Source organism: Megalobrama amblycephala, linkage group LG19 (assembly GCF_018812025.1).
Source record: "Megalobrama amblycephala isolate DHTTF-2021 linkage group LG19, ASM1881202v1, whole genome shotgun sequence".
NCBI classification, from domain to species: domain Eukaryota; kingdom Metazoa; phylum Chordata; class Actinopteri; order Cypriniformes; family Xenocyprididae; genus Megalobrama; species Megalobrama amblycephala.
Genome location: NC_063062.1, coordinates 16736958 through 16763976, shown reverse-complemented (window position 1 = coordinate 16763976; position 27019 = coordinate 16736958). Strand labels below are relative to the sequence as shown.

The window sequence follows — 27019 nt, the reverse complement described above, 5'->3', positions numbered from 1 at the left end:
GCACAAATGAATCAGTGTGTCGAATCATGATTCAGATCGCGTGTCAAACTGCCAACGGCTGAAATCACGTGACTTTGGTGCTCCGAACAGCAGATTCGATACACTGACTCATTTGTGCTCCGATGCTTCCTGAAGCATTGTTTTGAAATCGGCCATAGAAAGAGATAGAAATGACTCATTCTAAGTTAATAAAAACATGGTTTCATTATGTAAGGACTTTCTACACCACTGAAAACATAGCTATGTACATTATATTGCATTTCTCCCAAATCCTTCCAAATTTTACACACTGCACCTTTAATTTTTTTTTTAAATCTATAATTTCAAAAAATCTGTTCTTTATTTCTGCAGGTTTAACTTCGGGAACCTGGGATTCTGGTTTCCGTGGTCAGTGGTGTTGCTGGTGGTCGCTGCCGCCCTCTTCACCTACATCGCCCTCCTGCTGGTGAGAACACTGAACAACAACAAAGCGTTTCAGTCTCTACTTGTCATCATAATTAATGTTGTGATCTTGATATTTGCAGGTACTAGCAGTGTGCCTTCTCTCTGAAGGACAGAGGCTTTACCTCCACTGGAGCCACAAGGTGATCAAAGAAACAGTCTCTTCATCATTCACTCTGCTGTGGATGACGTCTCATCTTGCACATTTGTATTCATTCCATATCTGCGTTACCAGAGAAACAGCTTCATATGATTCAGATTGTGTTGAACCAACAGTGAAAAAATGGACAAGTTTTCAAACATTACACTTTAAGTGCTGTAATTAATAGAAGATTTATTTTATTCTCTCCTAACACAAATGTTGTTGTAGTGGTTTTGGGCTCCAACATTAGCCGAAATGCCATGTTATTATGATTAAGGAAAAAACACTACATCTTATTTTAGGATTATTTATTTGCTATTTTAATATTTATTACATTTATTTTATTTTATATAGAATTTTTGAATTAACTCTTATTTTTGTATTTTCAGTTTTCATTTTAATTTTGGTAATTGTGCTTGTATCATTTTTATTAGGTTTTTTATATATATATATATATATATATATATATATATATATATATATATATATATATATATATATATATATATATATATATATATATATATATATATATATATATATATATATTATATTTCTATTTGCCTTTCATTTATATCTATTTTAGTTGTATTTTTAGCTATTTTAGTTAACTTATTTAATTTAATTTAGTTGCTATTAAAGCAACATTTCTAATTTTCATTTTATTTCAGCTTTCAGTTAAACATTTTTTTACTCATTTTAATTTTTTTATATTATTAAAATTAGTTAACATTGCTCTCTCTCTCTAATTATCTAATTTATTTATCTAATCTATCTAATCTATATATATATATATATATGTTTTTGTATTTTTTGACTTTACACAGATTGGTATCCTGGTGACTCTGACCTTCTCCATCAGTGCCACAGCTGTGCTCTCTGACTTATGGAGCAAAGAATGGACAACGCTGCTCCTTTCTTTTCAGGTTGGTCTCTTCACCCAGCACAGCAATTGTGACAAACAATCTGATCAGCTTTCCAATTTACATCAAGTATAATTCATGCAGTGCATTTATGTATTCCATTTTTGTTGTGCAGGTCACAGCACCCTTTCTTCACCTGGGCGGAGTTTCACTGATGACACTTCTGTCCTGGCCAATAGCCTTACACTTCTTTCGCATGAACAAGAGAGGTACGTGATCCTGTTTGGTGCTGCTGGCAACAAAAGAAAATGTATTGTAATTCTGGTCATATCCTGTTTCAAGTAAAACATCTTCTAGTTGTTTTTGCCAAAAAAGATTCTGGGCTGAAAAATGGCCTCTGCACCTGCTAGTCTCGAACCAGATGCCACTAACATCAAGGGGCCAGTGGATTTGATAGTAGATGTTATTGTCATCACCATGTCATTAAATAAAGCTGCTTGTTCTGGCTAAATTGATGCAGCAAAACTGGATTTCTCCCTTTATAATCGCCAAGTGTTGCACAGCATGACGCAATGCCACAAGCATTTATTTAACATGGCACCCCATTCCTAGTTTTTTGTTGTGCTGCACATCAACTCAAGCCAAATTCATTTCCCTGTCCATATATTTAAAGGTGCTGCAAGTGATTTCGGACATTTTGCTCTCTTTAAAGTACAGGAAAGATATTAAACAAATTAACAAATCTTCCCATGACTTACTAACACGTCAGCATGTTTTACTAATTCGTTCCCTCGTTTTAAGTAAATTGTGCACACAATATAATACTTTGTTCCCTTGTTTTACTAAATCATGCTCACAATATAATAATTCTTTAGAAACACTTTTTTGTTTTTTAGAAAAACAACGGAACAATTTATTATATCATGTGCATGTTTTAATTAAAACGAATTAGTAAATATTGGCCAAGATTTACTAAAATGAGAGAATGAATTCTTAATTCGTGGCCATGATATATAGATATATAATATACAGGGCTGCGTATTAAAGCATTCCTGATTTGCTAAAAAGTGCTACTTTTGTGTTATTTATATACTATTATAGGCCTATTATTTATTAATTGTTTGAATTAGCGTTCATGTTTTTAGTTTTCATTTTAATTTTAGTAAAAAAATCTAAAAAAAACAAAAAAACAACAAAAAAAAACATAGAAATACATAGAGAAACAGAAAAGATACTGAAAATTTCTGGAGGACAGTATCGGTTAAGTTTACTGACATTTTCATTTAAACCTAAAACATAATGCAATGTGTAATTCAAAATACTGGTTTAACACCTAGATTTATTTGGGAAAATTAATACAGTACATTGGGCCTTTTTTTACAGACTTTTCTTAGTGTAGTAATTTCAGTATTTCAACTTATTTTATTTGAGTTTGTTAACAAGAAAACATTTATAACATTTGTTTTAAGTTTTTTAAGTTTTTTTTAATCTAATATTTGTTTTATTTAATTTCAGCTTTATTTCAATTAACAAATTAATTATTTAATTATTTTAATTGTTTTAGTTTAATTTAGATAACAACACTGGGTAGAACAGACATTTTATCCATGTAAAATAATTTGTCAACAAAAACCATAATGTCCATGTAGGTAATGGGCAAGTTATATAGTACCATAGTCAGTTACAACATTCTTGCTCTCAAGTCAATGAAAATGGCATCATTTTGTTGGTGTCAGTGACACAAATCCATTCAATACTGTTGTTAACTCAGCTGTTGCATTGGTCCTTCCTTTTCACTGTGCTGTTAGACTCCAAGAGCTTGTCCTCAAAGCATTGCTCGTCCCTGTCCTCCTTTTCCCTTTATCTTTTCTCCTGCTCTCTCCTCTCTGCATCTGGCTGATGTTCATGCTGAGTCATGTCTGCGGCTCTCTCGCCGCTTTACTGAAGGCATGACGAACGAGGCAGAAAGACAAATGCAGGACAGAGGCTAAGCTCACACCAGCTGCGTGACGCTCGCCTCCATCCAGAGACCGTCCCTTTGTCCCAACATCCCTCTCTCACAAAGACGACATCTCTCTCTTCTTGAGATGAGCCGTGCCAGTGTAGAGGTGACATAAACTCTCATTACAAGCGACCCAGCGGGTTCTGCAGTAACTGATTGGACCCTGTAATTCCAGTGTTTATTCAGGCTGCTAAATGATTGTGGCGGTATTGGCTGGGATGATGTTTTTTATCTAATTGGCAATGAACAGGGTGGCTTTGTGGATTTGGACATGATGGGGAATATGTTGGTGCAATTTTGATAAGAAGTTAAAATCAACAGAACATGTTATGAATCTGCCTGGAAGAGGGTGGGTATCTGTATTGTCTTAATACATGGCGAGTTTGAGTGGCCAAAGACTTATAGCTGGAGAATTGCAGAAATTAGTTGAGTCTTGGGACCAGAAAGCCTCAACAAACAAACAAAACAGTACCTACATCACCACAAGTTGTTTGGGAGGGTTTTAAGAAATCTTCTGCTCTCATCCCAAAACAAACTCCAGCATATTCAGTGGTCAGACACTGTTGGACCTTCGGGGCCTGGTTCTGTGGTCAGATGAAACTAAGAAAAGAACTTTTTAGCAGCAAACCCACGAGGTGGGCTTGGTGTAAAAATGGATAAAAAGTACTCCATGCTCATGGTTAACTATACTGCTGGATCTTTTGTAATTGTGGAAACTATTTTTCTGCTGGAGGTCCTGGACATCTTATTCAGATACCTGGCATCATGGATTCTAGCAAATACCAACAGATAAAAAAATCAAAACCTGACCGCCTCTGCTAGAAATCTTATAATTAGCAGTGGTTAGATCATCCATCAGGTCAATGATCCAAAAACAAACATCAAAATCAACCCAAAAATGGCTAACTGAGCACAAAAGTAAGGTTCTGCCATTGCCATCCCAGTTCCCTGTCCTGAATCCTAAAGAAAATGAGTTGGGTGAACTGAAGAGAAGAAGCACCAACATGGACCTGGGAATCTGAAGGATCTGTAGAGATTCTGTGTGGAGGAATGGTTTCTGATCTCGTCAGTTACTCTCCAAACTCATCAGGGATTCTAGGTGAAGACTCAGAGCTGTTATCTTGGCAAAAGGAGGTTGCAAAAAATATTGAATAAAAGGGTGCTGTTAATTGTGGCCAATGTACATTTATTTCATAATAAGACCCCCTCCCCCAATTTTCATTTATTTTACTAAAGGTTAGATTTTTGTGAATTTGAGTAAAAGAATAAAAGGATTAACAATGCCAATTTATTTTCACAGCCTTCTTTGTTCATATTCACCAAGTGTGCCAATAATTCTGACCATGACTGTTTATGTAAGCAATAAAATGGCTAAGCACACCAATGGCACACATTCCCACTGGCCATTTTAAATAAATAAAATAAATAAATATTTTTTAAATTAAGATTTATTAGATTAGATTAGATTAGATTTACTAATTTTATAATTTTTTGACCAAATACATCAAAACATTTGCCACGAAATCAAATTTGAGGAAGATTTGGTCAAAGCTGTAGAACATGTTTGAAAAAGTTTGCAAGACAGAAACTTAAAAGTGCAGTAAGCGATTTCTAAGAAATGCTGTTGAAAGTGAATTGGACAGAGCACCACAACACACTTGTAGTCAGTCAGCAGTAGGGGGGTGTGTATACTCATGATGGGGGAGGAGAGAGCGTGAGCTACAGGAAGATTTGAAGAAAGACTGTAGAAAGAGTGATGGCTGAGAGACATTACAAAAGAGAAAAGGTAGGAAGGCAAGAGCTTTAGGACCTCTAACTTTCTAGTGCTGGAGAGGCCTAAGCCGGAAGGCATGAAAACGGATGCCATGGTTGCATTTCATAGAACCAAGATATGCTGTTGTTGAAATGTTAGCTGTAATAACAGAACAGTTTTGAGTGTCATTGTTTGTTTGGAGCTGATGTGCTGCTGGCAACTAAAAACCAACTATACACTCTTGTGTACTGTATGTTCATTTTTTTGTTCTTTCTTGTCGTTCGTTATCTTTTCTTATTTTTTTGAAAATCTTTACTTTGCTTCCCTTCTGTTAAGATACTTACATTGCATGTTTGAAGCAAGGAGAAGGGTTGTGTTTGTTTTGTGTTGGTTTCAAATATCAAGTGTTTCTCAGAAATCACTTACTACACCTTTAAAACTGATATGTCCCAAGGAATCAGACAAATGTTTTTATTTTTCCCCTTTTATTTTGGGCCATTCAATTCTGGTTATGAGCTAAAATTGAAATGAAACTGTTGGTGGCGCTAGAGGGTTTAAGACACTGACCCCAAAATTGTCACCTGGAATATTGAGACCCTCCCTAATCAATGTACAAAACAGTTGTATGGGGTGCCATAGTCTCCCACCCGAAGATGAAGTATCCTTGTATCCTTGATTAAGCCCCTAATAACTATAATTCGATTTATCATACATTAGTACAAAATGTTTTTGTAACAGTTGGATTTGCCTTTCATTCATTAAGTTTTTGCATATATTAATTAAGGTATTTTGTGTGTGTTTTTCAGTGAGGCAGGTGGCTATCCTCAGCTTGTACTTGGCGGTTCTCTTCACCCTGTATCTGGTGCCGTTGGGCATGTATTCCCCCTGCATCAAAGAGGAGGGCACGCTGGGGCCAGCGCCCACCCTCATCGGGCATAGAGGAGCGCCCATGGTGTGTTATTTTTACCTCCTGATATTTTAAGATCCCTGTTGTGAAATACTGAAAGAACACATGTGGATTTTGTGTGGGTTTAAGTCAGCATGCCATTTAAAATCAATGTCTGTTTGACTTCACTTTCAAAACTAAACTGGACTTAGATTTAAATTCTGATTCTAACTTAAATTTCTTTCTTTTGCATTTTATGTTTGACCATTAATGGAAATATTAAACATTTGAATACAGTTATAATGGTTAAGTTTGGGTTTGACATTGTTAATTCTTTTCAAACAGCTTGCACCAGAAAATACCCAGATGTCCTTTCAGAAGGCTGTAGAAGCAGGAGGAGAGGGACTGGAGACGGATGTCACAATCAGGTAAGCATTTCTACTTACTGTATGATGTATACTGCAATGATTCAAGAAAATTATTGGCTTTAAGACATGATTGTGATATCTAAAACTAATTTATTACTCTAAATCATGCAGCATTATAAGAAACCTCATTTATTTCATCTTTCAATGAAAATGTAATATGCTAACTCTACAAATGGCAATTTTAAATATACTTACAGTAGATTTAGAATCAGTTGATATTGCAGATTGATAAATAATGGTTTAAAATCAAATATAAAAATTGGTAAAGTATTTACTAATACTTTATTAAAGTTGCATCTGTTAATATTAGTTAATACTATAGTTAATAGCACTTCATGTGAGCAGCATTATTTATGTTAATAAATAAGGTGTCCCCTGAATGTGTCTGTGAAGTTTCAGCTCAAAATACCCAATAGATTTTTTTTTATTCATTTTTTAACTGCCTATTTTGAAGCATCATTAAATATGCGCCCATTCAGGCTGCGGCCCCTTTAAATTCTCGTGCTCCCCGCCCACGGATCTCGCGCTTGCCTTAAACAGCATAAACAAAGTTCACACAGCTAATATAACCCTCAAAATGGATCTTTACAAAGTGTTCGTCATGCAGCATGTCTAATCGCGTAAGTATAGTATTTATTTGGATGTTTACATTTGATTCTATGTGAGTTTGATAGTGCTCCGTGGCTAAAGCTAACAATACACACTGTTGGAGAGATTTATAAAGAATGAAGTTGTATTTATGAATTATACAGACTGCAAGTGTTTAAAAAATGAAAATAACGACAGTCTTGTCTCTGTGAATACAGTAAGAAACGATGGTAACTTTAACCACATTTAACAGTACATTAGCAACATGCTAACGAAACATTTAGAAAGACAATTTACAAATATCATGATATCATGGATCATGTCAGTTATTAGGCTATTGCTCCCTCTGCCATTTTTCGCTATTGTCCTTGCTTGCTTACGTTGTCTGATGATTCAGCTGTGCACATCCAGACGTCCTGCCCTTGTCTAATGCTTGGACATGAGCTGGCATATGCAAATATTGGGGGCGTGCATATTAATGATCCCGACTGTTACGTAACAGTCGGTGTTATGTTGAGATTTGCCTGTTCTTCAGAGGTCATTTAAACAAATGAGATTTATATAAGAAGGAGGAAACAATGGAGTTTGAGACTCACTGTATGTCATTTCCATGTATTGAACGCTTGTTATTTAACTATGCCAAGGTAAATTCAATTTTTAATTCTAGGGCATCTTTAAGGTTGTGGTGCTGCCTATGTAGACAGCAGAGCTAATGTTAAAATGCCCAGCAATTTCCTTTCAAATTCATTCTCCACTATCAGCTCATGTCTATGACATTTCTGTGATCTACTGCTTCAAACACATGAACAAACCATGGGCCATTCATTCACAATGGGCCATTCATTCACAAGGTCATTTCCTCTGGACAAAGGTCTGCTCTGGCCAAGAGGAGTATAAATAGAGATGTGATGCTAACGGCTCCTGGATGAGTCACTGCTCTCAGGTTAAGGTGATTAGCTGAACACTAATCCTTTTAGCACTGTCATCTTTACTGCATGAGCTACAGGAAGCTCCATAGGAAGCACGAGGGCCAACTCATATGAGGGAGTGTGTTGTCTGTTTGCAGCTTATATTACGTAGGTTTGATGACTCAACAATGTCAGTCATGTATTTATCAGCTATATCTGACACACGTGGTGATCGCATATGCTCAGGAATACCTTACTGTATCTGGAGCGATTTCTTTAGCTTTACGTAGAAAATGGGCTGTTTTAATACATGAAAACAATACATATTGTGCATTCAATTTTGAGAGAACCCAGTGGAGCACAAGCAGAAAAAAGCAACAATTAACTCAAAAATGTTTTTTACACATTGCTTGGCATTTTATCTATTCTGGACCCACTGATTATTTGTGATAACAACTCCTGACCCCATTCACAAATACATGTCAGGTATGAATTGAAATTGGGTCAATCTTGCTAACTGCATTAGCAAACACCTTACTTTGTGTTTGACCAACTTATCATTTGGAAAGTAACAGATTTAGGTTGCTAGGTCAACCAGGTGAATATTTTCCAATAGTCCTGTCTAGATGAAATACAACATGAAGTACAAACAAGTTTCCTTTATAGTAAGATGGTATAGCTGTGCAGTTTTAGCATTAGAAGGGACCCGGGATAAAATCCATATTGGGATAAAATCCATATGTTAGTTGAAATAAAATATAAAAATTAACATAAACTTAAAACTTAAATGAAAATTAGAAATGTTGACTTGGCTGCTAACTGAAATAAGTTGTAGTACTAAAATTACTAAAACTAAAACTGAAATAAAAATAAATATAAATATAAAAAAAATACCAAATAAATACCAAAATAAAAACTCATTTAAAAATGTGTAATAAATGCACCAGTGGCAAGTTGAACTGAACCCATGTGCAGATTTATTTAACACAACCTGATCAAAACAAATGCAAAATAAACTTGACTTGACTAGTACCATGAAATAAACTTGAGCAAACAAACTCCCCAACAGTGGTTACACTAACAAAACTAGAATATAAAGGCTGTATGCTGCATTCACACTATGTCGTAATTACTGTAATTACGAAATGCGTTTTTATGGCAACACTATCAACCCCAAAATTAATCTGCAGCAGTCAGATGGTACAAGTCAGAGCTCTCAAAGAAAGCTTTTTAATCGTAATTACAGTAATTCCGACATTGCGTAAATGCACTTATTTATACACACACAGAGACTAAGAACTTAATAACACACCTGAAAGGGCAAAGCAAGGGAAGCACATGACATGAGCACATAAGGAGCAATGGAATTTCAAAATAAAAGACAAGAAAGCATGAACAAAACCAAAAACAGACATGACAAAAGTAATACCATAATGGCATTTAAATAATACTAAAATGACACAATATTACTTTGCGTTATCTTTGTTTGCTTTGGTTTTAATAATTACTATAAAATCAACATTTATTTAATTAATTTGGAAGAAAAACACAAATTCTCTAAAACAAACTGAAGTGGATTTCACAGAATGCAAAAACAGCTGCCATCCCATTTGAGCATGCTAAAATTCACACAATATTCTTCTCTGCAGTTATGATGGCGTCCCGTTCCTGATGCATGACAGCACCCTGAGGAGGACAACCAATGTACATGAAGTGTTTCCCAACCGGACGGATGTCCCAGCGGCCATGTTCACCTGGGCAGAGCTGGAGATGCTCAGCGCTGGATCCTGGTTTCTTCGGGTAATGATCCAGCACCTTCTGTTCCTGCTCATGAACCAACAGTCTTATGAATATATTGATGGCTATGTGAATAATGCAACACTAGCTTACTGTATACTGCTAGTATACTGGTATACTGCCTACTTTCCAGGGGTGGATCTAGAAAATTATTTATAGGGTGGCATGAGGACTGTGAGGGGTGGCAACACCAAAGCAAGCAAGCATTCAGTCATCTATACTTAATCTATACTGTATCATAAACAGTGCTCAGTGTAAATGAGCACACCCCCTTTGAAAAGTACCATTTTAAACAATATCTCAATGACCACAAAAACAATTTCCAAAGTTTTATATAACATCTGTTTAACTTATAACATGAAAGTAAGGTTAATAATATAACTTAGAAATACACATTTTTCAGTTTCACTCAAATTAGGGTGATGCAAAAATGAGTACACCCCACAACAAAAACTACTACATCTAGTACTTTGTATGGCCTCCATGATTTTTAATGACAGCATCAAGTCTTCTAGGCATGGAATGAACAAGTTGGCAACATTTTGCAACATCTATCTTTTTCCATTCTTCAAGAATGACCTCTTTTAGAGACTGGATGCTGGATGGAGAGTGATGCTCAACTTGTCTCTTCAGAATTCCCCATAGGTGTTCGATTAGGTTCAGATCAGGAGCCAATGAATCACTTTCACCCTGTTCTTCTTCAGAAATCCAACAGTGGCCTTAGATGCATGTTTAGGATCATTGTCATGTTGGAAAAGTGCACGACGACCAAGGGCACAGAGTGATGGTATCATCTTCTCTTTCAGTATAGAGCAGTACATCTGTGAATTCATGATGCCATCAATGAAATGCAGCTCCCCGACACCAGCAGCACTCATGCAGCCCCACATAAGGACACTGCCACCACCATGTTTCACTGTAGGCACCATGCATTTTTCTTTGTATTCCTCACTTTTGCGACGCCATACAGTTTTGAAGCCATCAGTTCCAAAAACATTAATCACTCCAGAGTATAGAGTCCCAGTAGTCTTCATCTTTGTCAGCATGGGCCCTGGCAAACTCTAGGTGGGCTTTTTTGTGCCTGGGCTTTAGGAAAGGCTTTTTTCGTGGACGGCACCCATGTATGCCATTCCTCTGCAGTGTACGACGTATTGTGTCACGGGAAATAGTCACCCCAGTTTGGCTTTCTACTTTAGATAAATGCAGTGAACTTGCATGCCGATTTTCTTCAACCTTCTCATCAGAAGACACTCCTGTCGAGGTGTTAACTTCCGTGAACGACCTGGACATCTCTGTGAGATGGTTGCAGTTCCATCTTTTTTACATTTTTGTACCACTTTTGCTACAGTATTCTGACTGATAAGTAAAGCTTTGCTGATCTTCTTGTAGCCTTCACCTTTCTGGTGTAAAGAAATTATTTTCTTTCTCAGGTCTTGTGACATTTCTCTTCCATGTGGTGCCATTGCTGACAGCATGAAATAGGAAGGGGTTTTAACACCCTTTTATAGTCAACTGTCTGCTGGACACCTGTGTAATGAATAATTAGACTCACCTGTGGTTGATTTTTGTTAAATTAGACATTTGTAGTCTAAAATTTAGCTTTGCTCCAGAGACTTTCAGTGGGGTGTACTCATTTTTGCATCACACTAATTTGAGTTTGAAAATGTTGTTCTCTAAGTTATATTATTAACCTTACTTTCATGTTATACATTAAACAGATGTTATATAAAACTTAGTCTTGTCAGCATTTTGGAAATTGTTTTTGTGTGTTCATTGAGATATTGTTTAAAATGTTACTTTTCAAAGGGGGTGTACTCACTTACGCTAAGCACTGTATACTACATCTATACTATAATTAAAAACAAAATACAGATGCAAACAACAGTCATTGTGGTCCAAGCATAAATTCCCCAATATGGATGCTTAATGATTCAACTGAAATGTGTCTTATGATGTGGTTTTTCCTGCAAGGTTCATCTTTAATTTTCACTGAAAATTAGGCTTTGATTATATGTGTTGTGTATGTGTGGACTTGTTTTCATCATTGACATTTAGATGAATCACATGTCATAGGATGTCACAGGATAATTTCAAATGAATGTGAAGATATCATTTGCAGCTCAAAACCTTATTTATCTGAAGCAGGGCTCCAGACTGCGACCTTTTTTTGTAGCCGGTGTGACTAAATTTTGTTAGAGGTTGTACTGGTGCCACCACCATGTTGCCCGGATGATAAGAACATTTCTGTTGCATATGAAAAACATCAAACGACAAACAAAACGAAAGCGGAATGAAACCGTGCTTCTTGTTTGAGCTGTGCAGCGCGGAGAGTTTATCAGCTCGGACCAATATTAGACAACTCGGTTAACAGGTTTACTCGTGGGCTGGGAGATCCAGTGAGAAAGCGTTTCAGTTCAACACAGAATTAATAACATCGCTATGAGATTTAGTGAGAAGCATTCAAATTCAATGCAGAATTCTCTGTTATAAAGCATAGATCTCAGATCAAACAGCACTGGTGAGGAAACCAAGAGAAACATTGTACTATGAATGCATAAGCTATAGAAGGCTTTTCAGTCCACAAATCACCAACATTCACCATGGATTTAATGTAGTAACGCTAACTGTAACCATGGTATTGTGACAGAAAAAGTCAAATGTTTTTACATTATTCGCTTCAAGGTTCGTACAAGCATTTTTTTTCAAGCACTTTCAAGTGCTTCACACTTTTTCCATCACTTCGAAGCCCTAAATATTATTCAATTAAAATATTTTTAATTGTGATGGCCAAAAAAAAAAAAAAAGAAAAAAAAAAGAGTAATAATAATAAATGTAATATTATTACTTACTGCACTTATAAATGCGATGCTTGGACCCCTAATAACAAAATATCAATACTCAGGACACCAAGACACTGTCTATTAAACACTTCAACACATTCTAAATGATAAGATTAGTTAGTTGATGCACATTAGTGCATCAAATTTAAGGGCAAAAAAACCTTCTATTTTAAATATCATACTTTGAGCCACCGTAAAGTTTGTCTTTCAAAAATTTCAATCTATGTAATGAAGATTAGATTGTTTGCTATTAGTTTCTGTGATTGGGATCTGCCTTACTATTAGTTTCATTATGTTTTCTCGATGATGAAAGTGCAGCGGGCGGTCAGAGAATCCACGCGCCATGAAAAAATTATTACGGGACTCGACGCAAGTCAATATAAATGAGAAGAGTTATAGAAAAAGAAAAATAACTTAATCCCCTCTAATTTTCCGAATCACAAACTGGAAAACAGCCCATTTGGGTTACACTGGTTGTGCTGTATGTTTTTGACTCACCAAAAAGAACTGGTTCATAAGAGTCATCTGTTAATTTAAAATAATAATGTAATAAATAATACTGTATTTAATTAAAAAAATGTTTAATGGACAGTACGATCAAGTAATGAAGCATGAAAAAAATAAAATATGAAAATTAGCATAATATGCAGAGAGTAAAAGCAGTATGCTATTCCAAAGCTTTTTTGTTTTGTTGTTAATTTTTTGTGTTGTGTTGGTTTTTTGTAGTTTTTTTTTGTAGTTTCATTTTAGAAGAATGATATTGTAATTGATTATATGTTTTACTTTTTACAAAGCTGGATATCATATTATGTTTTTTTTTCCAGACACACATGATTCTTTCAGGATAATTATAGATAATAAAATGCATTTAATCAGAGAACACACCAAATGCATTTGTATTTTTAGAGAAATCACTCGGTTCTTTGGATGTTGTGGTCAAAACAGGTTAAAAACACATAGAAACCACTTATAGTTTATAAAACTCCATCATACTAACAAAAATGATAATGCAGTGCACATCCATATATGCTTTGGTTCTTGGCCTCTTAATTAAACTCAGAATCCTTCTTAAATCCCTGTGTGGAATCAATTGGGATTAAAGGATTCTGGCTGGAATTAGGCTTTGCCAGGAGGTGCCGTGCGTCACTGTTCCAACCCTGAAAGACATATGACTGATGTTGATGCTCAACCTCACCCAGTTTAAAGTTCAATAGAGGGAGTTATTCATGGCTTTGATCAAGTAAAATGCTTGCGAATTGTAGTTTGTGTACAGGGCTTAAAGTGTTCCGGCACCGTGCCGGATCTCCGGCGTGCGGCATTTGGCTGCAGAAAAAAATATAGTCCTACATTTGTCTTGGCTTGCTATCGTGCTTCATTTTATTCATACGGTTTGCACTAACTAATTACTTATATTGTGCAATGTTTTAAACATTTGAATAGACATCGAATTGTAGAAAGTGTGTATGATGTAGTGTTTTAGTTGATAGCAGCCTACTTTTGACAAAGCTGATTTCTGAGAGACGCAAGAGAAATGCGGCTATTTGATTTACGAACGCGCATGCTATATCCCTTATTTGTACTTAACATGAACGTTTGAATAAATCCATTTTATGACGGCCACCATTTAAATGTTTAATGAAGGAAATGTTAGATGTTTATGAAAGAAAACATACTTAACCTTATAGGCCCCAATTTAATCAATATTGAATCGAAGGTAATCAAATCAAAATCAAATTGCAAGCTGCTGAATCGAAATCGAATCCAATTGTGAAATCTGTGTCAATGCCCAGCCCTAGTGTCAAATATATATATATAATATATAAAAATATATAATATAATATATAACATTTTAGTTTGTACACCTCACCTTTTTAACCTCTTTTGAGTTAAGGTATGTAACCAAAAAAAAAAAAAAGTTCAGGCTCAGGATTTTTTTTTTGGGCTTTAACCCCTGGGTGTATCATGCACCATCTTTGAGGTCCTAATATGTTGGATCTTATAATGGATCTGTAAAACTGTTGTCAGACTGCATGCCTTATTAATTAACTCCAGTTAAAGAATCTTCTCCTCACTCTCTATCTCCTCTCAGAGGGATCCTTTCGGTACTGCCTCCTCTCTTAATCTTGATGAGAGGGATCAAGTCCAGAACCAGACAGTACCAACACTGAAAGAGTTCCTGAATCTGGCCGCTCAGCATGAGAGACTGGTGATCTTTGACCTCAGACGTCCGCCCCGAGGCCACCCATACAGGGACACGTGGATCACTCGCACCCTGGAGGTCATACACAACGAGTCCTTCATTAACTCCAGCCAGGTAGTTCATGAACCCTAGATGGATGCTGACTTTTTCCTTCTAACTATAAACAATGGCATTATAATGTCATGTCATGTAACCTCATGGCATTTTGTGGTTCTTTTTTTAAACTGTTCTATAAAAATGTAAAAAAGGAGCTGAAAAAAAGTGCCTAATAATGATGTATTATATAATGTTTTTACTGGTCTGTTTTCTGGTAGGTGCTGTGGCTGCCGGCCGATCAGAGGAGTCTGGTACAGGAGCTGGATCCAGAGCTGCAGCAGACGTCTGGAGATCATGCGTCTATAGAGGAGCTGCAGGAGGAACATATAGTCCGACTCAACCTCCATTACAGCTACATGTCACAGGAGCAGATCAGGTATGTCAGGTTGTGTCTTGGTTTATTGCAGGTAATTGCTGCCTCTGGTCAAGAAATATTTTTTATGTGACAGATTTCAGTCACATAATTTTGTTTTCAGTAGTATTATATATATTTATATATACACACACACTGAACAAAATTATAAACGCAACACTTTTGTTTTTGCTCCCATTTTTCATGAGCTGAACTCAAAGATCTAAGACTTTTTCTATGTACACAAAAGGCCTATTTCTCTCAAATATTGTTCACAAATCTGTCTAAATCTGTGTTAGTGAGCACTTCTCCTTTGCCGAGATAATCCATCCACCTCACAGGTGTGGCATATCAAGATGCTGATTAGACAGCATGATTATTGCACAGGTTTACCTTATGCTGGCCACAATAAAAGTATACAGGTGCTGGTCATATAATTAGAATATCATCAAAAAGTTGATTTATTTCACTAATTCCATTCAAAATGTGAAACTTGTAAATTATATTCATTCATTACACACAGACTGATATATTTCAAATGTTTATTTCTTTTAATTTTGATGATTATAACTGACAACTAAGGAAAATCCCAAATTCAGTATCTCAGAAAATTAGACTATTACTTAAGACCAACACAAAGAAAGGATTTTTTAGAAATCTTGGCCAACTGAAAAGTATGAACATGAAAAGTATGAGCATGTACAGCACTCAATACTTAGTTTTGGCTCTTTTGCCTGAATTACTGCAGCAATGCGGTGTGCATGGAGTCGATCAGTCTGTGGCACTGCTCAGGTGTTATGAGAGCCCAGGTTGCTCTGATAGTGGCCTTCAGCTCTTCTGCGTTGGGTCTGGCATATCGCATCTTCCTCTTCACAATACCCCATAGATTTTCTATGGGGTTAAGGTCAGGCGAGTTTGCTGGCCAATTAAGAACAGGGATACCATGGTCCTTAAACCAGGTACTGGTAGCTTTGGCACTGTGTGCAGGTGACAAGTCCTGTTGGAAAATGAAATCTGCATCTCCATAAAGTTGGTCAGCAGCAGGACATGGCACCCCCAAACCATCACTGACTTTGGAAACTTTACACTGGACCTCAAGCAATGTGGATTGTGCGCCTTTCCTCTCTTCCTCCAGACTCTGGGACCCTGATTTCCAAAGGAAATGCAAAATTTACTTTCATCAGAGAACATAACTTTGGACCACTCAGCAACAGTCCAGTCCTTTTTGTCTTTAGACGCTTCTGACGCTGTCTGTTGTTCAAGAGTGGCTTGACATGTGACAGCTGAAACCCATGTCTTGCATACGTCTGTATGTAGTGGTTCTTGAAGCACTGACTCCAGCTGCAGTCCACTCTTTGTGAATCTCCCCCACATTTTTGAATGGGGTTTTTTTTCACAATCCTCTCCAGTGTGCGGTTATCCCTATTGCTTATACACTTTTTTCGACCACATCTTTTCCTTCCCTTCGCCTCTCTATTAATGTGCTTAGACACAGAGCTCTGTGAACAGCCAGCCTCTTTTGCAATGACCTTTTGTGTCTTGCCCTCCTTGTGCAAGGTGTCAATGGTCGTCTTTTGGACAACTGTCAAGTCAGCAGTCTTCCCCATGATTGTGTAGCCTACAGAACTAGACTGAGAGACCATTTAAAGGCCTTTGCAGGTGTTTTGAGTTAATTAGCTGATTAGAGTGTGGCACCAGGTGTCTTCAATATTGAACCTTTTCACAATATTCTAATTTTCTGAGATACTGAATTTGGGATTTTCCTTAAAATTAAAAGAAATAAACATTTGAAATATATCAGTCTGTGTGTAATGAATGAATATAATATACAAGTTTCACTCTTTGAATGGAATTAGTGAAATCAACTTTTTGATGATATTCTAATTATATGACCAGCACCTGTATATTATTATACTTTTTATAATAAGATACACAGTAAATATTATTTAATTAATAAAATAACCATTAAATATATAGTTCACCCAAAAATGAAAATTCTGTCATCATTTACTAACCTTCGTGGCTGCTGAAGCCTAAATGTTTGAGTAATACATTCTATGTTGAATCATCTTCCTGTGCATTGCAAAGAAAAGCTTTACAATTAAAGTCTGAAACTTCATAATGCGGCCCGCTATCCTGAACCTCTCCTGAATGTGTTTCTGATTTCAGAAAGTATGCCTCTGTGAACATCAGCACTAACCTGTATGTGATCAGTCAGCCGTGGTTATATTCACTGGCATGGTGCGCTGGCGTTCATTCGGTCACTACAAACGCCTTGCACATCCTCAAGAAACTGCAGCGCCCCCTGTTCCTCATGGTGAGTTGAGCCTAGCATTGAGATCACAAATATTACACACTACGATTCAGAAGACAATGACGATTCTTTTCCTCACAAATCCTCACGCAGACTCCAGATGAATACAGTTTGATGTGGATCCTGACAGATATTGTCTCTGCTTTCTTCATCACAGCTATTTTCGTTTTCCACTGGTGAGTTATACTTCAACTAACCAGCCAATAATCTGCTGTTTACTTTCAAACCTAATCAAACATACAAGTATTTGTAGCCTGGTAACTGTCTGTGTCCTGGTATTGGTACAATTGGCACGATTTTTTTATTGCCTTTTCTCTTGTCACATATTTTAGTAATCATCATAAATTAGGTCTCACTTTTAAAAACTCAAAATTCATCCTGTGAAAACCGTTTTGAAATTGGACATGGTGAAACTTTGGAAACAGTACTTTAAAACCATTCAGCATGCTCACTTTTTGTGGTATCAACTTCAAATTTGGAACACAACTTGCTAGATATGTGGCTTTGTTTTTCTATCAACTTTAGAGTACAAATTATTTTGTAAAATATGTATTTTGGATAAAAAAATGTTTAGTTCAGTGAGATTAAACTTCTTGAACTTTTTTATACTTTTTTTTTTTTTTTTTTCATTTCTGCAATAATTTGCAATAATCTTTAAAGAGTGTCTTCTTTAAAAAAGAGGCCAACCTTAGGTCTGTATTCTGAAACATTCATAAATTACAACCATTTCAATTCAAATAGGGGTGTGTCAACAGATTAAAAATCTTCCAGATCAAATTTGCATAAAATCAAAAAAATTGCATCAATTGCAGTATGTCCCAAAACATAGTTCCCTGATTGTTAAATCGTTAAAATGCTTTTAAAGGGACAGTTCACCCAAAAATGAAAAGGCTATAATGTTACGACAATCTGTTTATTTAAACATGTCAACATTGTTTTTTTGTGATATTATAAATTCAGCATGTAATGTTTCCTCCTACAGGTGGCGTGAGCGAGGTTTGCCTTTCTGGTCCGGCAGTAGACAGGTGAATGAGAATGGACCGTACAGCAAGTTCAGGACTGGTAAGTTGTTCATTTTTAGCTCAGAGTCTCTTATTGGTCATGTTGGCATGTCGTCCTGCATGTGCTTTCCAGATCGGTGGCTATTTTCGGAATGGCAGTCGACTGGTTTCGGAATACTACTGTTGCCAAATCTGCAATATTCAACAGAGCACACTGTGTGGGATACTGTATCTTTGGTCAACCTAGGCCAAACACGATTTTTGCCAGTTGTTTTATCTAATGACAAAAATTTAAATGCAAAATAAGCATATTTATTTCTGAGATGATAATTGGACGCCACTTGTTGAATCACTCGTACAACATAACAAGGTCAAATTAGTGGGTGAAATGTTTATTGTTGTACACTTGCTACATGCTGCTTTAAAAAAAGCAGTACACGGTGTATATGCTATAAGACTTTCCATTCTGAACAAAGCCAATGAGAATGTTCTTGTGTACACATTTGTTTGTGTGTGTTATGGTTGATATGCAACATGTATTATGTATATCGTACATGTGTATATATATAAATGTGTGTGTGTATATATATATATATATATATATATATATATATATATATATATATATATATATATATATATATATATATATATATATATATATATATATATATATAATATATAAAAAAAAAAAAAAAAAAAAAAAAAAAAAAATATATATATATATATATATATATATATATATATATATATATATATATATATATATATATATATATATATTTTTTTTTTGCATGAAAGTCTGAAATGAGATTCAAATCTAAATTATTTAAATCAGGGTTTCGTTGAGGTTCATTAGTTGAGGAAAAACTAATAATTATTAAATCATAAGAATGTAAATTTAAAAATAAATTATATTTTTGATAAACTCTCAAAATATAATAAAAATAAATGAAATGGTTACTTAACTAAAATAACACCACTTTAAGCACCTTTGAGATTTTATTTTAGTTTGATTTTATAGTTTTATTAATATTTTGAATTAGCATATATATATATATATATATATATATATATATATATATATATATATATATATATATATATATATATATATATATATATATATATATATATTTTTTTTTTATTATTTAATTTTTTTTTATATAATTTCTAGTAATTTTGTTGTGTGCTTTGGCCATTATTATTATTATTATTATTATTATTAAAGGTCCCGTTCTTCGTGATCCCATGTTTCAAACTTTAGTTAGTGTGTAATGTTGTTGTTAGAGTATAAATAAAATCTGTAAAAATTTAAAGCTCAAAGTTCAATGCCAAGCGAGATATTTTATTTAACAGAAGTCGCCTACATCGAACGGCCAGTTTGGACTACATCCCTCTACTTCCTTCTTTAATGACGTCACTAAAACAGTTTTTTGACTAACCTCCGCCCACAGGAATACACAAGAGTTGCGTTTGTAGAGTGTGTTTGTCGCCATGTCGTCGAAACGCTGTTATTTTCATCCCGCAGTCCAATCACCGGGTCTGATTCCGGCTCAAATTGATAGGGTAAAATTAAAGACATGTTTACAATAACACTGAGCGCATGCATCTCCACGTTATGGTAAGAGGCGTGACCTTTCCGGGCAAGGAGCGCTAAGCTGCTGTCGAATCGCAACACAGGAACCGCTGGCACAATCAGAACTCGTTACGTATTTCTGAAGGAGGGACTTCATAGAACAAGGAAGTCATCAGCCCATTTTTATGACAGTGGAAACAGCGGTATACAGATAAGTAAATTATGTGAAAAATACTGTGTTTTTTTACACGCGAAACATGAACACATGTTATATTGCACACTATAAACACAATCAAAGCTTCAAAAAACCACGAAAAACGGGACCTTTAATATTAATTTAATATTGCTATTTAGGTTTAAATTATTTTTAATTTAGTTTTAGTTTTTATTTCTTAAACTTGAACTTTTTCAGTTTATTACCAAGGCAACATTTCTAAGTTTTGTTTAGTTTTTCCAACTAATATTTATATTTTATGTTATTTCAGCTTTATTTCAATTAACAGAAATGTTTTTAATAATTTTAGTTTTAGTTAACAATACTAACCATGTCTTCATTTAAATATTGTAGCTCAAAGTGGTTCAGCGGACAAAAAAGATTTGGAAATCCCTGATTTAAATGACAAACAATTTCTAAGCAAAGGTGAAGTGGGGAAAAAAAAAAAAAAAAAAAAAAGGAAAATGTGTAAGAAATTGTAGTAGTCAGATTTTCCAGCACCTGTCCCAGAAACCCTTGTTTTGTGTCTTGTGCCGCTGTTTGAATGTGACTCTCTGTGCTGTAGAACCGCCTGAGGTCCAGGGCATCCGCTGGAACCCTCTGTTCTTTGACGGGCCATCACTCTCACTGGACCCTATGCATGTTCCCCCTATGCATGGCTTCCCCGTACCCATCTGACCCTCCATCACTCTCATTACTGAGCCGCTATCATATCTCTCCCTCTCCTTTACGCTCCGTACGGCAGAGCTGAGCGACGTCTGGTCCATCTCCAGCATCAGCGTTCGTGGAGAGGCTCAGAGCTCGCCAGTCCCTACGATCCTGCCCACCATTTCAGAGGAACCACCCATCTGAAAAGGATGAAAGAGAGATCTGTGGAAGGCATAAAGACTGTAGACCACCTAGAGCTCCGGCGCCGTCGGCATCATCGCACTCCATTTGCATTTGAGCTTCAAATTGATGCAGACATGAATCAGAGCCTTTGAAGCGCTCCATGCTTCAAATCAACTGGGAAAGATTTCTTGTTTTAAAGATGGTTTTCATATAATAGTCTTGACTAGGGTCAAGCTTGGAGAAAAAACTACATAACTTTTTAAATTAACCTCCATTTTTCCCCAAACAGGTAATATGAAAACAAATAAGAAACGAATAACTATCTGAGGAAGAATGTTTCAGTTAAATGGTGAATCTCATGAAAATGCATTTCACCCTAAAATCAAGTTATTCAAAATTACATTGTCATGGCAGTTCAGCACATTTCCTCACAAAATTTCATTTGTCAAGATATTTGACTTTTCATAATCTCCATTATTCTGGGGAAAAAAAAGTATGGCAAAATAAATTAACTTAAAGCTGCAGTCCGTAACTTTTTTTTATTTTGTTAAAAATGATCCAAAATTATTGAGCAAGTACATAACCAGCTAGTGTTCAAAACGATCTCCTTACCTTAGCCCGATTCACAAGAGTAAGTTTGTAATAATGTTTTAAAATAAAATAGGTACTAGTGGGTTTCCGCAGGAAATTCGAGCATGCCGTCGTTTCTTCTTTGCATAATAAAGCACATAAAGGAGTCCCAGCTAGTAGGCTATATCATGTGAGGATGCTGCAAGCGGTGGATCATTTATAGCCTTTTCTCACAGCAGCTGGAATAATTAAATTTATCATTTTGATGGCGGATTGTATGGTATGACAAATTAACATTAGAGATTAGACTGTACAGAAATTGAAATCTACAGGTAACGCAAATACACACTAAATACACAGTCACGCAATGCTGATGTTGTTAACATTCACAATTTGAGAACAAAGTATAACAATAATAATAATTTGCACAGTTTGATGTTATATGAGCTAAGCGATTGTTAGATTTAATCACCATTGGCAGCACGATTTATTGTAATGCTTTTTTTTTCTCGGTCAGAACAAAAGTGGCAGATGTGTTACTTGTTCATATGACATTTTTGTAGTGAAAAATGTTATTTTGGTTATACTTCTAAGATTACAATCAGTGATTCAGAAGAATCAAACAGAGATGGCGACAAAGAGGCAAAACTTACGGACTGCAGCCTTAAAAATTCTGTTTTAAAACATTCCCACTTTTCAAGGCAACCAATTATATGCAATTAAATGTGCTCAATCTCACGCACACACGCACGCACACACACACACACACACACACACACACACAGAGATACAGTGCATCCGGAAGGTATTCACAGCGCTTCACTTTTTCCACATTTTATGATGTTACAGCCTTATTCCAAAATTCATTATTTTCCTCAAAATTCTGCAAGCAATACCCCATAATGACAATGTGAAAGAAGTTTGTTTGAAATCTTTGCAAATGTATTAAAAATAAAAAACGAACAAAATCACATTGTGACGAGCAGGGCGGGCGAGAGCCGTGAGGGAACGGCGCGAGGCCGGTGACGCGAGTGATAATGAGCGTCACCTGCGAGGCGTGCCGGCCTCGAGTCTCTCACGGAGGAGCTCCGGAGGCATAAAAGGAGGAGCGACATCAGTGAAGGACGAGAGAGGACCAGGCCTGGACTTTATTTTATGTTTTATTATGTTTGTGTGGCCGGCAGACGTCCGCGAGGGTCTGCCGGCATTACTTTCGTTTTGTTCTTTGTTTATTTCTAATTAAAGTTTTGTTGAATGTTCGCCGGTTCCCGCCTCCTTCTTCCCGTATTGACGAACTTCGTTACACACATGTACATAAGTATTCACAGCCTTTGCTCAATACTTTGTTGAAGCACCTTTGGCACCAATTTCGGCCTCAAGTCTTTTTGAGTATGATGCTACAAGCTTGGCACACCTATTTTTGGGCAGTTTCTCCCTTTCTTCTTTGCAGGACCTCTCAAACTCCATCAGGTTGGATGAGGAGTGTCGTGCATAGCCATTTTCAGATCTCTCCAGAGATGTTCAGTTGGGTTCAAGTCTGGGCTCTGGCTGGGCCACTCAAGGACATTCACAGAGTTGTCCCGTTGCCACTCCTTTGTTATTTTGTAGGGTAGTTGCCCAGTTGAAAGATGAACCTTCGCACCAGTCTGAGGTCCAGAACACTCTGGAGCAGGTTTTCATCAAGGATGCCTCTGTACATTGCTGCATTCATCTTTCCCTCAATCCTGACTAGTCTCTCAGTTCCTGCCGCTGAAAAACATCCCCACAGCATGATGCTGCCACCACCATGCTTCACTGGTATTGGATGGTATTGGCCAGGTGATGAGCGGTGCCTGGTTTCCTCCAGAAACGTCATGCGTCATGCTTGCAATTCAGGCCAAAGAGTTCAATCTTTGTTTCATCAGACCAGAGAATTTTGTTTCTCATGGACTAAGAGTCCTTCAGGTGCCTTTTTGGCAAACTCCTGGCAGGTTGTCATGTGCCTTTTACTGAGGAGAGGCTTCCGTTTGGCCACTCTACCATACAGACCTGATTGGTGGAGTGCTGCAGAGATGGTTGTTCTTCTTGAAGGTTCTCCTCTCTCCACAGAGAAACGCTGGAGCTCTGTCAGAGTGACCATCAGGTTCTTGGTCACCTCCCTGTCAGCTCCCGATGGTCACTCTGAAGGCCCTTCTCCCCCGATCGCTCAGTTTGGTTCCAAGGTTCCAAGCTTTTTCCATTGGTTCCAAGCTTCTTCCATTCACGGATGATGGAGGCCACTGTGCTCATTGGGGCTTCAATGCTGCAGAAATTTTTCTGCACCCTTCCCCAGATCTGTGCCTCAATACAATCCTGTCTCTGAGGTCTACAGACAATCCCTTGGACTTCATGGCTTGGTTTGTGCTCTGGTATGCACTGTTAACTGTGGGACCACATGTGGACTCCAGTCAAGTTGTAGAAACAACATCTCAAGGATGATCAGTGGAAACAGGATGCACCTGAGCTCAATTTTGAGTGTCATGGCAAACCCTGACAGCAACATAGTGTTGGCCCAGATCCGGCCCACATATGGTCCACGTGTAATCCACATGTACCAGATGTGGGCCACACTATGTTGCTGTCTGGGAAGGCTGTGAATACTTATGTACATGTTTTTTTTTTTGTTTTTTTTTTAAATAAATCAGCAAAGATTTCAAACAAACTTTTCACATTGTCATTATGGGGTATTGTTTGTAGAATTTTGAGGAAAAGAATGAATTTAATCCATTTTGGAATAAGGCTGTACCATACCATAAAATGTGGAAAAAGTGAAGCGCTGTGAATACTTTCCGGATGCGCTGCATATTTATATATAACTCAGTACCCTCAGTAATTTCTTATTCTGGGGTTAATACTTTGGCAGTACCATGAAATTCATGTACCATGGTGTTTACATGGTACCCAGAGGCAATTCATAGAAAACATGTTATATGTTAGTGATATTTTGTTAAAAAATATCAAATGTATTTGACCAATTATTTTCTGAATTGGTGGCATAAGATGAATCGATCATCCAGCTTCTTTTGCTTCTGTGAAGTTCGTTTTTATCAAAGACAGAATTTGCCTATTTTAGACCCAAATGCAAATAGCTTGATTACTGTAGAATGACGCATGGTAATATTGCAAAGAGTGTTTAAGATGTCAGATCCATTGCATGGTGTGATAAATTTGACAAACATTTACTATCAGGAAGACAATAAAAAGCCAAACAGACAATCTGAATTTTAAAGATTTAGCTATTGAATTTTTGACAGTGGAACTGCTGAAGTGAAATCGCAAGCAACTTCTTGAAATGTACATATTGCTATACAGCAGTGCTCGATTTAATCAGCCTCTGATAAGTTACAAATGTCTTTATTTGGAAGTGAACATGCGTGAGCTCCTCATCACACCGCAGACATGCAGCATTAACAGCCGTTTGCATGTTAAAACAGTGAGTGCTGGATGGCATACATGTTTTCTTTTCATGGGATGCTGAAACATTCCTGCCTGTATAAAATGCAATGCCTAGCGTGATTTCTATTTACTTAATCTTTTAATGTAACTTATGACTGTAAATATGATTGTAAACTGACCTTAAATGATATTCTGATCTGATATCAGATTTTTTTGTTGTCTCTTTTTGTTACTCTATCATCAGCACTAATAGCCTAAATAAAAATATTTTTAGCAGACTCAAGATATGCCTCAATACGTATCTTTACAAAAGGTTTGCTCTATATGTGAGAATTTCAGCATCACATAACAAAAATATTGAACCCATGTTTAATTCATCATGTTAGAAACGCTGCACTTTTTACAGGAATGTTTAATATAAAATTTTATTTATAACTAAACTGGTGCCGTTACATAAAAGAGTGGCAATATAACAGTAGTCAGAACTTTATCTGCTTATAAATGAATTAGCACATAAAACACATGAAACAGACGTGTTCTGTAGTTCAGGTTAGTTTCTGATGTTACAGCGAGTCAGTCAAATATTTGTGCTGAAGGACATATTGGTGCAAATAAAGGCCATAAATTAACTGAATAAAAAGACACTAACAAATCAAACCTACAGTTCCATACACAAGCAACGACGCGCTTTCAAAAAAATAATGGAAAACTACTGCGTCATTTTAGCGTTTCTATTTATCAGCTACTGGGTGAATCTTGAGAATCATCAAGAAAGGGAAAAAAATTACATTTTACATTAAGAAAGTGAATCCTGTTTTCAAAAGCAAGAAGATTTTTATAGTATACACTATGTACTGCCTAATAACATTTTTATCTCAATTTAACCCAGTGCTTTTTTGTTGTTAGTTCTCATTAAATCCTTAACACTATAATGCAGTTTTTTTCATTCTTTTTTCCTTCCTAAAATACACTCACACTACAAATCATAACGGCATGAAGTTTGATCGTAACAATTTTTCAAGCCTGTAAAAAGTTACCCATCTTCCACAAAAGCATTAAGGCATGCAGTTTAACAATATTTTAAAAAGTTAATCAAATTTAAATCACAGAATTCTCAAATTCTGTCAAAACCCCTAGAGACTCAGGCAAGTATTTTTCTTAGTGCATTTACAATATTTTTACCACCTAATGTATCCAAATACTGTTTGTTCATTGCAGTTATTGTGAGGAATACAGCACAAATTTCCAAAATGTTGATGAAAGCTTCGAGATGCATGTAGCTAAGCCATTCCAGTTCATATTCGACTCAGCTGACTTTCACAAAACTTAGTAAATGGTACCTAAATTGAGCATTAAGTCATATAATATATTCTGGAGCAAATAATCCAACAAAAGACACATAAATCAGGTTCTTCACGCCTTTTCCAAGTCCCTTCAGCTTTGTTCAGAGGTAGTCATCCTCACTGGAGGCAGATGAAGAGTCTTCATCGGGGTACACAGAGCCCTGGGAGCTGGCAGAGGGGGTGCGGCTCATTCGCCACAGCTGGGAAGCGAAAGCCCGCCCCCAGCTACAGGGCCGACCAATAGGCCGCAGCAGACGCACCAGCTCCACCGCCTCACGCCAATCAAACGTTCACTTGCTGTGGCCGCGTGAATTACGCTGCTTACTCATGGTGGTCAACATCTGGCTAATGTAGGACGTCAACAGGTCATCCATTTTGTAGCCCTGTTATGTGGAAAACAAGGGAAGAAAATGTACAAATCATTTATATAAACCTCATTAAAAACTGATGCAACTTG

At 36.4% G+C, this 27019-nt stretch overlaps 2 protein-coding genes across 6 annotated transcripts in view; one reads left to right on the top strand and one right to left on the bottom strand.

The window, feature by feature from the left end:
• gdpd4a (glycerophosphodiester phosphodiesterase domain containing 4a) overlaps positions 1 to 21839 on the top strand; it is a 42421-nt gene extending 20582 nt beyond the window's left edge. For 2 of the 3 annotated variants that reach the window (XM_048168979.1, XM_048168978.1), the window contains exons 4-16: positions 352 to 445; positions 525 to 584; positions 1411 to 1509; positions 1622 to 1715; positions 6008 to 6153; positions 6433 to 6515; positions 9661 to 9811; positions 14738 to 14962; positions 15163 to 15320; positions 17466 to 17613; positions 17704 to 17786; positions 18593 to 18672; positions 20970 to 21839. In XM_048168979.1, the coding sequence (XP_048024936.1) occupies positions 352 to 445; positions 525 to 584; positions 1411 to 1509; positions 1622 to 1715; positions 6008 to 6153; positions 6433 to 6515; positions 9661 to 9811; positions 14738 to 14962; positions 15163 to 15320; positions 17466 to 17613; positions 17704 to 17786; positions 18593 to 18672; positions 20970 to 21082 (1534 nt within the window). In that variant the 3' untranslated portion in view covers positions 21083 to 21839. The remainder of the gene's footprint in view (positions 1 to 351; positions 446 to 524; positions 585 to 1410; positions 1510 to 1621; positions 1716 to 6007; positions 6154 to 6432; positions 6516 to 9660; positions 9812 to 14737; positions 14963 to 15162; positions 15321 to 17465; positions 17614 to 17703; positions 17787 to 18592; positions 18673 to 20969) is intronic. The other variant, XM_048168980.1, reaches the window with a different exon arrangement.
• Positions 21840 to 25576: 3737 nt separating this feature from the next.
• The window catches only part of myo7aa (myosin VIIAa), a 62574-nt gene continuing 61131 nt past the window's right edge, over positions 25577 to 27019 (bottom strand). For all 3 annotated transcript variants that reach the window (XM_048168736.1, XM_048168737.1, XM_048168738.1), the window contains one exon: positions 25577 to 26945. In XM_048168736.1, the coding sequence (XP_048024693.1) occupies positions 26853 to 26945 (93 nt within the window). In that variant the 3' untranslated portion in view covers positions 25577 to 26852. The remainder of the gene's footprint in view (positions 26946 to 27019) is intronic.